At 36.5% G+C, this 13,395-nt stretch overlaps 1 protein-coding gene across 1 annotated transcript; it reads left to right on the forward strand.

Annotated features, from left to right (window-relative positions):
• The first annotated feature begins 11,239 nt into the window (after positions 1-11,239).
• Positions 11,240-12,482, forward strand: LOC122197926 (secreted RxLR effector protein 161-like). Its single transcript, XM_042902124.1, has 2 exons — positions 11,240-11,291; positions 11,839-12,482. Exons 1-2 carry the CDS (start codon positions 11,240-11,242, stop codon positions 12,480-12,482), a joined length of 696 nt encoding a protein of 231 aa, XP_042758058.1.
• Positions 12,483-13,395: the final 913 nt, after the last annotated feature.

The raw sequence follows: 13,395 nt of genomic DNA on the forward strand, positions 1-13,395 counted from the left end.
AGTAGAAAATCTTTTTACCACAACATATTATTTTCATATGCAAAGATGCCACATTTTGATAAATGAATTGGGAAATAGTTTTCGATTTAATCAAACCATTTTGTTATCATTGGTGCTTAGATACTGATTGCATACTACTGAAACGTTTTTACCCAATATACAAGTATTTAACCTTACAAGCTTACACAAAGGCACATATTGTGAACAGATTCCAAAACATATGTTTCTATACACTTTACCTGTCGTTATCACGCATTTATCTTACTATTATTTGCAAAGTATGGAGGTGGATAACTTGTTATCATTATTTACAATGTCATGTACAGACGAATGAAACTCAAATGTGCAAAAGCACAAGCCAATATATACAAAACAACTCAAGTTTAGCCACGTTAGTACCTAATACTAGAAAAGCGCTAACAAAAATGGCGATGTTCAATGGCATACCAATCTCCAATACAACCATGCTTACATCAGAACCACCAAAATATTGCCTTTTTAATTAACATCAAGTTGTGAACAAGACACACAACACATTACAAATGGAAAAGTCTCATATGCACACCAACATACCCCTTCGGGTGAATCAGCAATGCGGAGGAGCAAACCATTCTCACTCCTCACCCTTTCTAAAAAATGGGCAGTAGAAGGGTTGGTACAACACTATGCATAAGTGTTAACTCTATTTTGAGCAAAGAGATGAACTATAAAACAAGCAAACAATGTATATAATTGTGCACCCTCGTGAAGACATTAGTGTTACAAATGAAGGCACAACTTCACGGTCGAATCCTCAGCGGCCACGTTGCCTGGATCCCAGCAGTCACGCTAACTAGATCTTGGAAATCTCTTTGCCTATCTCCCAGTAGCCACGCCTCCCGGCTGTTAGCAACCATGTTGTCCTGCCCCAGGCAGTCTTGCTACTCAGCTCTCAGCATTCATATTGACCAGCTCCCTGCAATCTCGTTGCACAACTCTCAGCAGTCGTGCTGCTCAGCTCTTAAAAACCTTGTTGTCTAGTTCTCAGTAGCCTTAACTCTAGATAAATAGTATCACTATGATGTCGACTACCTCTTGGTGCGTAACACTACCATTGCTACATGAATCATGCCGCTATCAATCCATTAATGTTATGTACATCCCAAGACAACAAGACACTAATTATCACAACAGCCAATGTTTTAGCAAAGCATCAACTGTTGTTACATTATGGTCGAACCGACCACCCGAACCGAGCACATATATTGAAGGCTGCTAAACCCAATCTTGATAAAGTTTCAGAGGGTTCATAACCCTTTCCTTGAGTAGCTTGGTTTCTCATCCCCGCTCTACTATAGTGGCAAGCTTCGCTTGCAAGGTTTAGACATAACCTTTGCCTTGAGCTGTTTGGTTTCTCCGCCTGACTCCATCATTGCGTCCTGCTCTGCCTACAAGGAGCATAAGCTCCACATCCTTCTCCTTAAATCCCTTGACCTAACCCACTATCATGATGTGTTCCACGAAAAAGGCTTGAAGGATCACATCCTTTGTCGATCCATTTCCACGCGATACCATTCTACGTGTTATATGCATGAATCGTTGGCTGCTAAGCCCAATCTATTTCCACGTGATATCATTCTACATGATGTATTCATGATCGTTGGCTGCTAAGCCTAATCTTTCCCACATGACATCTCCATGATCGTTGTCTGCTAAGCCCGGTCTAATCTGCTAATTTGCACAATATAAACCACATGCCACCATGCACCGTAAGTTGCATGTCACAAGCGTATGACATGCTTAATGCCACACATTTGGTGTTTTCTCCTCTTATAGTCAACATGGTCTTCCTATGCTCAGACGACCAATAAGGTGTTTCTTGTATTATATGATATTATGGCAAGGTTACTCTTCATTAAAGAATGATAACACGACAGCAAACCTGCTACTTACAATCCCTCCGGACCTTTGTTGCCTAGATTTTGGCAACAATCTTATTATTGATTATCATGAAAACAAACTCGTTGTGTACTCTTAAAGCAACCTTGTCATATGCACCATAGTCTGATACGTCTACCTATGCTACCCACATCAGACTGGATGGAGGTTAGTTAAGTATAGCCCATGTAATAAATACCTTGAATATGGCTATCAATGCTCATGCAAAACAGACTATGTAGATGATTAATTGGCGACATCCCACCAAGACACGATGGAAACACCATGGCATCCATGGTACATGTTTATATAGAAGCCTTGCTATATATGTTACCATTGGAAGGACTTGTTGATGCCAGGTCCATTACCATCACCGGGACAGCTCTGGCGTACCAACCGGATAGCGGAGACGCATCATAATGGAGCTTGCATATCGGAAGCACAATATGAGAGGCCTATCCCCCGGACTTGGAACGCGCACAATTCGTGTCACTCTTACTCCCAGAGCAAGGAGATAAGACATAATGTGTTACACCCCCAAACCGGAATGGCGGAAACGTTCACGGCCGGAGGACGTCATGTACAATATCACAACAATTGCATAATAGTAATCAAAGTACAACAACCATGTATTAATAAAGTATAATTTTTTACATATGTGTTCAAGTCATCGTATATATGACACAAAAATGTATATAGCAAAAACTAAAAGACGTGACTCTATAATGCTCCGTATTCTCAAATACTCGTGGATGTATCTGTTTACTGATTTCCTGTGAATACAAGTAGTTTTGAAAAAAAGTATCAACAATTAAGTTGGTGAGTTCATAAGCCTGTTTGTAATTGAAACTTGTCATTTGTTCCTTGAAAATGTAAGTATGTTTTCCCAGAAAGCCCTATATTTTCTGTTGTAATCAAAACGTGTAAATGTTATTGTAGTCTGAGATAGTAAAATGTAGTTTTAATTCAGATAAAACCATGAAAAATATGTTTTCTCTGTACTGGAATAGTAATCTGTATTTGTACTTGTATGAAAACTATGTAATTGTAAGTGCCAGGATTCACCAGCTATACTTATAAAATACTGTATTATAGTTTTATTATTTAATAAAAATATGTGAAGTTGTTTACTTATTCATACATGAATCGTATTGTTCAATACCAAATTGTGAGTTATCATAACCATGCTTGATGACCTAAGATGGCCTGAACACGACGGTCTTCAGGCGTTACAATCGGTATGATATTTGTCACCCCAGGTCTGTCGGCCTAACTGTAGCGAACAGTTAAAGTGCAGGATTGTTAGTCTTGTATAGATCCATACACAAGTGTCACGCTCTCCCTCCAGGAGACTCTGGTTATAATTTCAGGACTTGGTTGGTACTTAGATAAGTACGTGAAGTGTGTCTCACAAATGCTATATTGACGGTTACGTGTAGAATAATGAAAAGTTACTTTGTAATGGATAAACTTGTAAGTATATCTCATAAACTATATTTATTATAGTTTATATGTTTGTTTTCCATAATGTATTCTGAATATGTAAAGTAGTGCATATGATCCATAAACTATACCTATTATAGTTTATATGTTTGTTTTTCGTATTGTATTCTAAACTTTGAAAAGTAATATGTAAGTTCCATAAACTATACCTATTATAGTTTATATGTTTGTATTTTACCGATACGAAAACCTTTGTATTGTTAATAATTCGGCAAGTTTAAATTGTAAAATCGGTGATATGGTTGTTCCTTAAAATCCAACATTTATGTCCAAATGGTACTAAAATAGTTTGCAAAAATTATATTTTTGTTTAACAAGTTTTAAATTATTTTGTATTTATATAAATATAATATTTATATGATTATGATTAAATAGACAGTCGAATAAATAATTCTATCCCATGCCCATAACCAAGCAAGGAGCAGGAAATGGAGCCAAATTATCAATTCTAAGTCTGTTGAATCCTAATTATAATATATATATATATATATATATATATATATATATATATATATATATATATACACATATACATATACATATATATATATATACATATACATATACATATACATATACATATACATATATATATATATATATATATATATATATATATATATATTAAGAACGACAACAGTTAATAAAATATTGAAAACATTTAGATATTAACACAAATTTTCTTATGTTACATTTGTATTCTCCCCCCAAAACAGTGAAAAATCATGAAAACGTAGGGGTATGAACTCACCTCAGGTGCGTGTTCTTGGTTGGTTACGATGTGGTTGTGATGATTTCCAGGTTAAAACACGTTTAAACAAACGTATCCTAATAATATTATACACACGATATTGTATTCAAAATTAGTGAAATGAATAATTTTAAAGTGTTATATTAACACTAAATAATATAAGATACTTACCAAAAACTTGTAATTATTTGGAAGAATCTAACTCTTGGGAAGAAAAAATGTTCGAAATTTAGAGAGAATGAGGTGAAAATATATCTTGTGGAAGTGTTTAAAATGATCCATTTTGGCTGCTTAAGTATGAAGGATAAAGGAGTCGGTTTGGAGATTTCGGCCGAGAACTTTACCCGAGAAAAGAAGTATTCGGTCGAGCAGGGTTTGTGGTCGAGGTTGTTTGCAGTCCGAAGAAGGTTCCTGATGCAAGAGGATTTCAATGGGGGTTCTTGGTCCAAACTTTTTGTGGTGGAGACGATTTCGGTCTGAGGTGGGTGTCATGCGAGGGTTCTCGGTCTTGTATGGAATCACCAAATGGTGATTCGGTCCACATTTTTGGAATTTAATACTCAATATCGAAGTATATAAAATGTTTTAATAAATAATAACATTATTTGTCCTAAGATTTGACATGTTTTGACTTTTTTAACATGTTTGAATTTTGTTGACTCGCATTGACTTTTATTGATTCGAATTTAGAGGTTGTTACATAATATGACACAACAAGGGTGAGGGTAATGAGATCTAACTCTAAGTGGATAATCATACCCCGACAGTTAGCTCTTGTGTTGGGCCAACTTTCTTGTCAAAGTTTGTTATTATTAAAGCTTGATATCATTTCAAAAAGAGGTTGTGCAGATTTACCGAGTGATAACAATGACTGATCATTTGCGTCACTTGAGCGAGATCGATGAGAGAATGCAACCAGTAGGCTTCAAAGACTCATAACCTTTCCTTAAACATGTCAGTCTAATCCAAAGGACCACTACCTTTCGCATGACAGGAACAAAGGCTTTAAAGGCTCATAACATTTCCCTTGATATAAAGATACCTATGTCCCCAACGCCTCGAGGTAACGATCTCGACTTAACTTAGATGACTAGCCCCGAAGTGCAAGCCTCCTTGGCCCAAGATTTAGATTAAAGTCTTAAAGGCTAACTGGAAAACTCTAGCTAAAAATTGTACCCTAGAAAAACGGATCAGTCAAGGTTCATACAAAGCGACCAGCCAAGGTCTCGGCCTGAAAACACAGGCTAGGGATTCGAAGGAAAGACGAGCCCTAAGCTCGTGAGTGCCAACTCCAGTGACAAAGCCAAATAACTTAGGTTGCGTAAAAATAAACCCTCTCTTAGAAAAAAGAAAGAATCCTTCGAATCTTAACACCCTACAAAGCAAGTAGGAATCATTTCCAATCAATTCCTAAGGCTAGCACAAACCTTTGGAAAGAAATCCCCCTAATGGGAAAACACGAGCAAATAAATATCATGGGCCAACATAAATCATCCAGGACCAAAGAAAGCAAGCTTAAGATAACAAAAAGCCCACTAACTTTGAAAGAAAAAAAAACCAGTCTTGCTCACCGTTCGTACATTGCAACCCCACTCAACAAAATACACTTTAATAATAAGCGTTGAGGCTCGGTCCACTTGATTTTTTCAAAAATAGGAGGGAGAAGAGCAGTACGCTATTGCTGCTACTCCGTGAAGCATTTCAAAATGATCACGATAGAAAATTCAAATCGACTTATGATTTGATTGTGTTCACTTTTCAGATAACCGCCCAAGTGTCGTGACACTCAGAGTATACCGACAGTAGGCTCGTGGAGCAAAGCTCAGTCTTTAAAGCATTTACAAGGGACTAACAAAGTGTGTACTGCTAATTAGTCACCCAAAGTTTCCCCCTAAGCATAGAAATATAACCTGCTACCCAACATTGGCCACGGGTCTCATTTCCCCCTCGCTGAAGCAGGCACATTTTCATCAGTGGTGTTTCTATGGATAACTTTTGGGTGTGACTTGGAGATAGGAATCATGGATCGAGTACATTGCATTTTCTTTACGAACCTCGAAGCTTGGGACAACATCCGCATGGAATAACAGTCTCGAAGGTTGTATGACAAGGTCGCGCTTCTTAGCTACCTTGGCCCAACATCTTATCGACACCATTGTCACATAGCAGCCTTGCGCTGCATAACATCATTAGCTTCCCTGACTTGCATCACATTGCCAACAATAGCTACAGTACATCACATCGACCAGTTCATACTCTCGATAAGAAAGGAGTATCAAGCCAGCCAGTGCTGCGTAAGTCCATGTCTACCTTATCACGCAACACCACGTCCCTCATGGTCAAGGTTTGGTCATTCTTTTTATCTCTTTAATGCATTATTTCTTTGAATGTATCCAGTCCAATCTTATTGGCTGCACACCAACAATGTCGAACTGGGGGGGGGGGGGGGGCTTGTTGACGTATGGTCTATTAGCATGACCCATACATCAAGACTTGGCACGCCAGCCTTGCCTGGCGCTCGCCTTTCAGTCTTGGTTGGCACCTATGGCTAGCTCTCACCTGACGCCCTAGTGCTCTTTCCCAACTCCTTGCTAGTTTGGCATATGTTAGGTTGTCCCAAGGCCTAACCTAACTCTCCTTTGAACTAATTTTCCCATATAAATAGAATGCTTCTTCCTCCATGAGGAGGCAACTTCTAACAAGCTTCTAGCTACCTTCTCTAACCTTCTCTAACATGGACAAATTCTCACCCAACACACCAAGATGGTCCTCTCCAGCTAAGGAGAACCATCTCATCTCTACCAACCGATCTAAATTGATCGTTGGAGCTTGATCCTCATGCATAATCCCTAGGGTAACTCTAATGAGTTTTATGTGACTGCATCTTAGGTACCTCACCAGAAACTCATTAATGACATCACTTCTAGATCTCCGATTCAGATCCAAGACAGAAGACCCAACAGCTTGAGCACATGTCACAAAAACTGTTCATCAAACCAACTTTGTGGTTAACTTATTCATCAAGAAAGTATCCTAAAATTTCTAGAATTCCATTATACTAAAAAATGACTCATACAAATTGAAACCTTATGGACATACATGACCCATGCATTTCCTATACCCTTCTACATCAAAATTAGTGAAAGTATGACCTTGAAACCATACATGACACCAAAACAAGTCCAAACTATAGATCTAAACAATAAAGTTGCAAGCTTTATCCAGAGTTCTTCCTGTAAGGTCACACCTTATGATCTGATGAGTCAAACACTCTACACATTTGTCAACATCAGCATCTACAACACCAACAACGCCAACGTATCAAGCCTACCAGCGTCAAACACTCTACACATTTGTCAACATCAGATCCACTATCTTTGTTATAGAGATCAGTTCTTAGTATATATTAGACATAATCCATTTAATCAAAGGATATACTTGTATAGATTAGTATATAATCAACATTACGGTAAAACCTAATATTGAGTTCGTCTTGGTGACCTTCTTCTTGACAACCAATCTTCTTGGTGAAGACAAAACCTTTTCTTGGTGAAAGACAATTTGGAGAACTCACTGTGTTATTTACTTTTTGTTCTTTATTTTCTTAGATTATGTTTTACTTTTGTCTTTATACTTGAAATGTATCTGATCGATACAAACCTTCGATTGGTATCAAAACAAGTTTTTGATACACTAAAGTAAATATGTCAACCTCCCTCACTCCAAAATCAATTGTCTGCAACAAGATCCCTCCATTTGATAAAACAAACTTCTCTAACTGGAAATCAAAGGCCATGGAAGCTCTTGAGTTCATGGACTTTGATATTCTCGATGTTTTCAATAAAGGTCCTATCGCCGCTATGCATCAATCATCCAATGATGGTGCATCTAATAGTATGATAAAAGGGAAATTTGTTCCCGGATATAACAAGGAAGAGAAAAGGATGATGAATCTTGATATAAAGGTAAAAACTGTTATTAGAAACTAACTCCCGTTTTCTGTCTATCATTTGGTCCAAAACTGCTCAACTGCTCAAGAGATGATGATCACTCTATCATCTTATTTTGAAAAGGAAAATTCCTTAGACGATGAAGGTAAGTGTCTCATGGATAAGACTGTTGAATATCATGCTGACATTTCTGCTGACAGCATTGGGATCCTTGACGCTAATCTTCCTCATACTGCTAAGGACCTCAAGTCAGAATGGGACGATACCTCAACATATCAGGTAAACAATCTTGTTAAATTCTCCTCTATTGAAAATATCGAAAAATATGACACGATTGATCACCTACATTTCGATTTATTGGTCTCAAATAAAAAAAACTGCTCCCATGCTTGAGTTAAATAAACTCAAAGAAAAACTTTATTTTCTTGAAAAAATTATTTCTGTATTAAAAAAAGAAAACACATGTATCTCTCTAACCAATAATTTTCTTTACACTGAAAAAGAAAAAGTTATTGATCATGCTAAATGCATTCAAATTATTTTAAAAAACTGGGCCTCTTCTCACTTCAATGTCACAAGAGTTATAAATGTTCAGATCTCATATCAGTGTGAGAATATTCTTGGAGGTGATATAGAAGGTGCAGTTTGCTTAACCAAAGTTATTGAAACTAAACAAACCTTCTATAAAGCATACTATTTAAAAGAAGATTGAAGAGTAGATTTGTTAGTTCTTATTTCATAAATCAAACTTTAATTAATACTCACTGCCCTACTGATTCTAACAGCATTACTAAATGTGTTTCTAAATTATCTACTCTTGATCCTTCTCACCAACCTTCACATCGTGAGTATGTTCTTCCCTCCACTAAGATTTTGCTAAAGTTTCCTATATGTAATGGTGAAGTTCATTATGTAAACGGAATTCTTAGCATGTTTCCTTAGTGCTTAGTTAGCAATTCTTAACCTAAAGAGCAATCAAAGTCTTCTACCCCAAACGACTCTTTAATGCATCATGAGCCTCATGACAAGGTAGTGTCTGAGCATACCATCGATGACATTCGTTTTTCAATAACTAAAAAAAGAAATATTAAACCAAATAATAAAATTTCTTTAGATTCTTCATTTGAAAAGAAATCAAAATCTAATGCTAAAGTAAAGAATCCAAAAACCAAATTTGTTATCGATATGGTGATGCTTCTCAGAAATTCAGCGAGTGTACCTTTGAAAAGAATTTTGTTCATGCTGACAACATCATGACTCGCAATGATAAGTGGATCAAAAAGGGAAACTCATTGAAATGTCTCCCTGATGATTGTTATAACATCTTTTCTTGAGTGACCCATTGCATGTGGGTCAATGTATATTGTGTGTATATTTTTGTTTCTTTTGGGTTAGGGCTTATTGTATATTTTTAGTTTTAGGGTAAGGAGCATATTTGGTATTTAGGCAATGGCTGCTCAAGACATATCACCACATTCAAGTCACTTCTATAAGACTTCATAAAGACGAATGGTCCGACTGTTACGTATGGAGATAATGGCAAGGGAGTTACAAAGGGATATGGATCCATCAAGTGCAATTATATTGTTTTCAAGAATGTATCTTATGTGAAAGTTCTTTAGCATAATCTCATTTCAATAAGCCAAATGTGTGACACTAGCTATGAAGTTCTCTTTAAAAGGAGAGAATAAAAGGTTGTTGGTCAAAGGAGTGTAACTGTTCTCTCTGAAAATCGACAGAATGACATCTATGTTCTGCATATGTTTTCTGCTGACAACTCACTTCGTTGTTGCTTCTTCTCTCGTGCTCAGTCTCGTCTAAATTGGTTATGACACAAGAGGTTATCAGATATAATTTCAAGAAAAGATCTTTGGGAACCAGCTTGTAAGAGGAATTCCCAAGATGCAGTTTGTCAATGATAAGCTATGCTTAATGTGTGAAAAAGGAAAGAAAACCAAGTCATACTCCAAACCAAAGTCATGCTCTTCCATTATCAAACCACTTCATCTTTTTCACATGGATCTTTTTGGACCAATTTCAGTTAAGTCAAGAGCTGGGAAGAAATACACTCTAGTCATTATGGATGAATTTTCAAGTTTTATGTGGGTAGTCTTTTTAAGAAAGAAGAGTCATGCCGCTAATGAAATTATTGCTCTCTTCAAGCAGTGAGAAGTTCTCTATAATCACAAAGTAACGCAATTATGTAGTGATCATGGGACAGAATTAAGAAACTCCTCTTTGGAAGACTTTTGCTCAAACTAATGAATTTCTAAGAACTTCTATGTTGTTAGAACTCCCCAATAAATGGTATTGTAGAGAGAAGAAACAAAACTCTCAGTAAAGCTGGAACAACTATGGTAATTGAAGTTGGTTTTCTTTTGTCTTGTTGGGCTGAAGCTACTAAAAGGAAGGAAACCGAGCATCTCCTATTTTCATGTGTTTGTTACATCTTGAATCAAAGAGATCAGTGTTCGAAGTTTGAAGCTAAAGCTGATGAAGGAGAATTTATAGGTTACTCCAGCGTATCCAGGGCCTTCAGGGTATTCAATCTTTCAAGAAAAATTGTTGAGGAAACAACTCATGTCTCCTTTGATGAAGAATCGTTCATTCATGATCGAGTTGGTCACTCATCATTAATTCTAAATAAACTTACTTATGGTCCTTCAGACCCTGTTCCTGAGTTCTTGCCAAGTGACACTGAGCCTGTTGTCCCAAATGTTGATAAATTAATCAGTTCACAGCTTATCTCTGAAGATTAGGTTGTCATCCCTAAAGAAGCTGAACCATCAAATCAGGAAGACTCAACTCAAAGTAATACAAATGAAAGTTATAATCCATGAATTCTTCATGATCATATTCAATCTCAAATCATTGGAGATGTAAATTTTTGGGATTCTCACCTGTAACAGAGTCAACAGCAAATTTTGCATGTTTGTTAACTTCGTCTCAACGATTGATCCAAAGAATGTCATTGATGCATTGAAACTTGAAAGAAGCCGACTGGATCAAGGTTGTGCAGGATGAGTTGAATGAATTTGAATGCCATCGTGTGTGGAATCTTATTCCAAAGCCTCAAGGAAAGAATATCTTTGGCACTTGTTGGGTTTTTAGGATCAAAATGGATGAGGATGGGATTGTGATAAGAAACAAAGCTAGACTTGTGGCTCAAGGTTTCTGTTAGCTTGAAGGGTTAGACTATGATGAAACATTTGCTCCTGTTGCTAGAATTGAAGTAATATGTTTGTTTCTTGCCTTTGCTTCTTTCAATAACTCTAAAGTACATTAGATAGACGTAAATACTGCTTTTTTATATGGAGAACTTCAAGAAGAAGTTTTTCTAAAGCAACGTCCAGGGTTTGAAAGTGAGGGGTTTCCAAATCATGTGTATCATCTTGATAAAGATGTCTATGGTTTAAAGCAGGCGGCTAGAGCTTGGTATGAAATACTGCGAGCTATCTTCTTTTAAGTGGATACAAATGAGGAAAGATCGACAACAATTTGTTCATAAAGTATTCAGGATCCTGTATCATTCTTTCTCAAGTGTATGTGGATGATATCATCTTGGGATTCACTGATGAAAAGCTAAGTTCAGAATTCACAGAGATCATGGACAAAAAAGTTCGAGAAGCATGATGGGTGAACTAACCTTCTTTTTGGGTTTGTAGGTCAAACAACTAACTGATGGTATTTTTGTTTGCTAAGCTAAATATATTGCAGATATGATGAAGAAGTATGGATTCTTTGATTGCAAGCCGACAAAGACTCTGATGTCCTCATCAACATCTATTGGCGCTGACCCAAATGGCGATGATGTGAATGCAATCCTGTTTCAAGGAATGATGGGCTCTCTACTCTATCTTATTGCCAGTCGCCCTGACATTATGTTTCCTACTATATTTTGTGCTCGTTATCAAGCCAATCCTAAGGAATGTCATAATCTCACTATGAAAATGAACTTTCGTTACTTAAAGCATACAACCAATCTTGGGTCATGGTACCCTCGTGATTCTGAGTTCAAGCTGGTAGGATACACTGACTTCGATCATGGTAGATGTCGTATCGATCGCAAAAGCACTTCAGGAGGAGCTCAAATGCTTGGAAATAGATTGATAAGTTGGTCCAAAAAAAAGCATACATCGGTGGCTTGTTCTACCGCTAAACCTGAATATGTTGCCGCTGGAAGGTGTTGTGCTTGGATCCTATGGATTCAGAATCAACTCTTAGACTATGGTCTAAATTTCTCGAAGACTCCCATTTTCCGTGACAACACCAGTACCATTCAAGTGATACAAAATCCAGTGCAACATTCCAAGACCAAGCACATCGAGATCCGTCATCATTTCATCAGGGACATAGTTTAAAAGGGAAAAGTGGAGTTTTTCTATATTCCATCCACTGATCAGCTGGCAGACATTTTTACTAAGATGTTTAATGAAAAGACTTAAAAATGATTACATATCTTGGCATGCTTTCAGTGATTTTATTGCTCTATAACTCTTTTGATTGCTTCTTATTGCTTTCTAAAAAACACAAAAACGAATGCTACTTTTATTATGTTTAAGTATTTAGCAGTATTCTCTTTTCTCTCTTATACATATTTCAGGCCTATAGGATTTATCTACATCTCCTTTCTTTAGAGTTTGTAAGATTTGAAAAATCTCAATGCTCTCGGTGCTAAGAAAAAGAACGACATCATGTCCTATTCTTCATGAAAATACCCTCTTTCTCCTACACTCACTGTTATGGATGCAAAGAGCAACCATCAACGCAGTAAGTCTTGTTTTAATCTGTTGACTCAAAATCTGATAAAACCCCGAATTCCCTGATGTTGATCTTGAGGACATGATGGTTTTATGGATTCAATTCAGTTAACTCGTTGGTTATAAAAACGGATCGCTACTTCTCATTTGCTCTTGATAAATATGAAGATTGAAATCCATATGCAACGTTTCAATGATAAATAGCTTCTTCACTTTTGATTTATAGTGAAATGTATTGTGTTTTGGTGTGTTTATCTTTACTTGTGTTTTATTTTATAGCGGACTCGAAGGGTATATATGTTTAATAAAGGAAATTAATTAATGAGTGATTAATTCAAAAGATCTATCTTTTATGATTCTACGCAAATTATTTTCTAAAAAGGCTATATATAGAGAGAGAGTCTCTAAAAAAGGTTGTATATTCTTTTTCTTTGTTTGAATAACACTTTTGTTGTATTCTTATATTATTTATTATTTTATCCCATACCATATTAAATGAATTGAGGGTGAACTG

Source organism: Lactuca sativa, chromosome 5 (genome assembly GCF_002870075.4).
Source record: "Lactuca sativa cultivar Salinas chromosome 5, Lsat_Salinas_v11, whole genome shotgun sequence".
Taxonomy (NCBI): Eukaryota; Viridiplantae; Streptophyta; class Magnoliopsida; order Asterales; family Asteraceae; genus Lactuca; species Lactuca sativa.

Coding starts and splice junctions, on each gene's coding strand:
- LOC122197926 (XM_042902124.1), top strand. CDS start 11,240: ATGGATGAGGATGGGATTGTGATAAGAAACAAAGCTAGACTTGTGGCT. Junction 11,292..11,838: donor AGCTAGACTTGTGGCTCAAG/GTTTCTGTTAGC, acceptor AATATATTGCAG/ATATGATGAAGAAGTATGGA.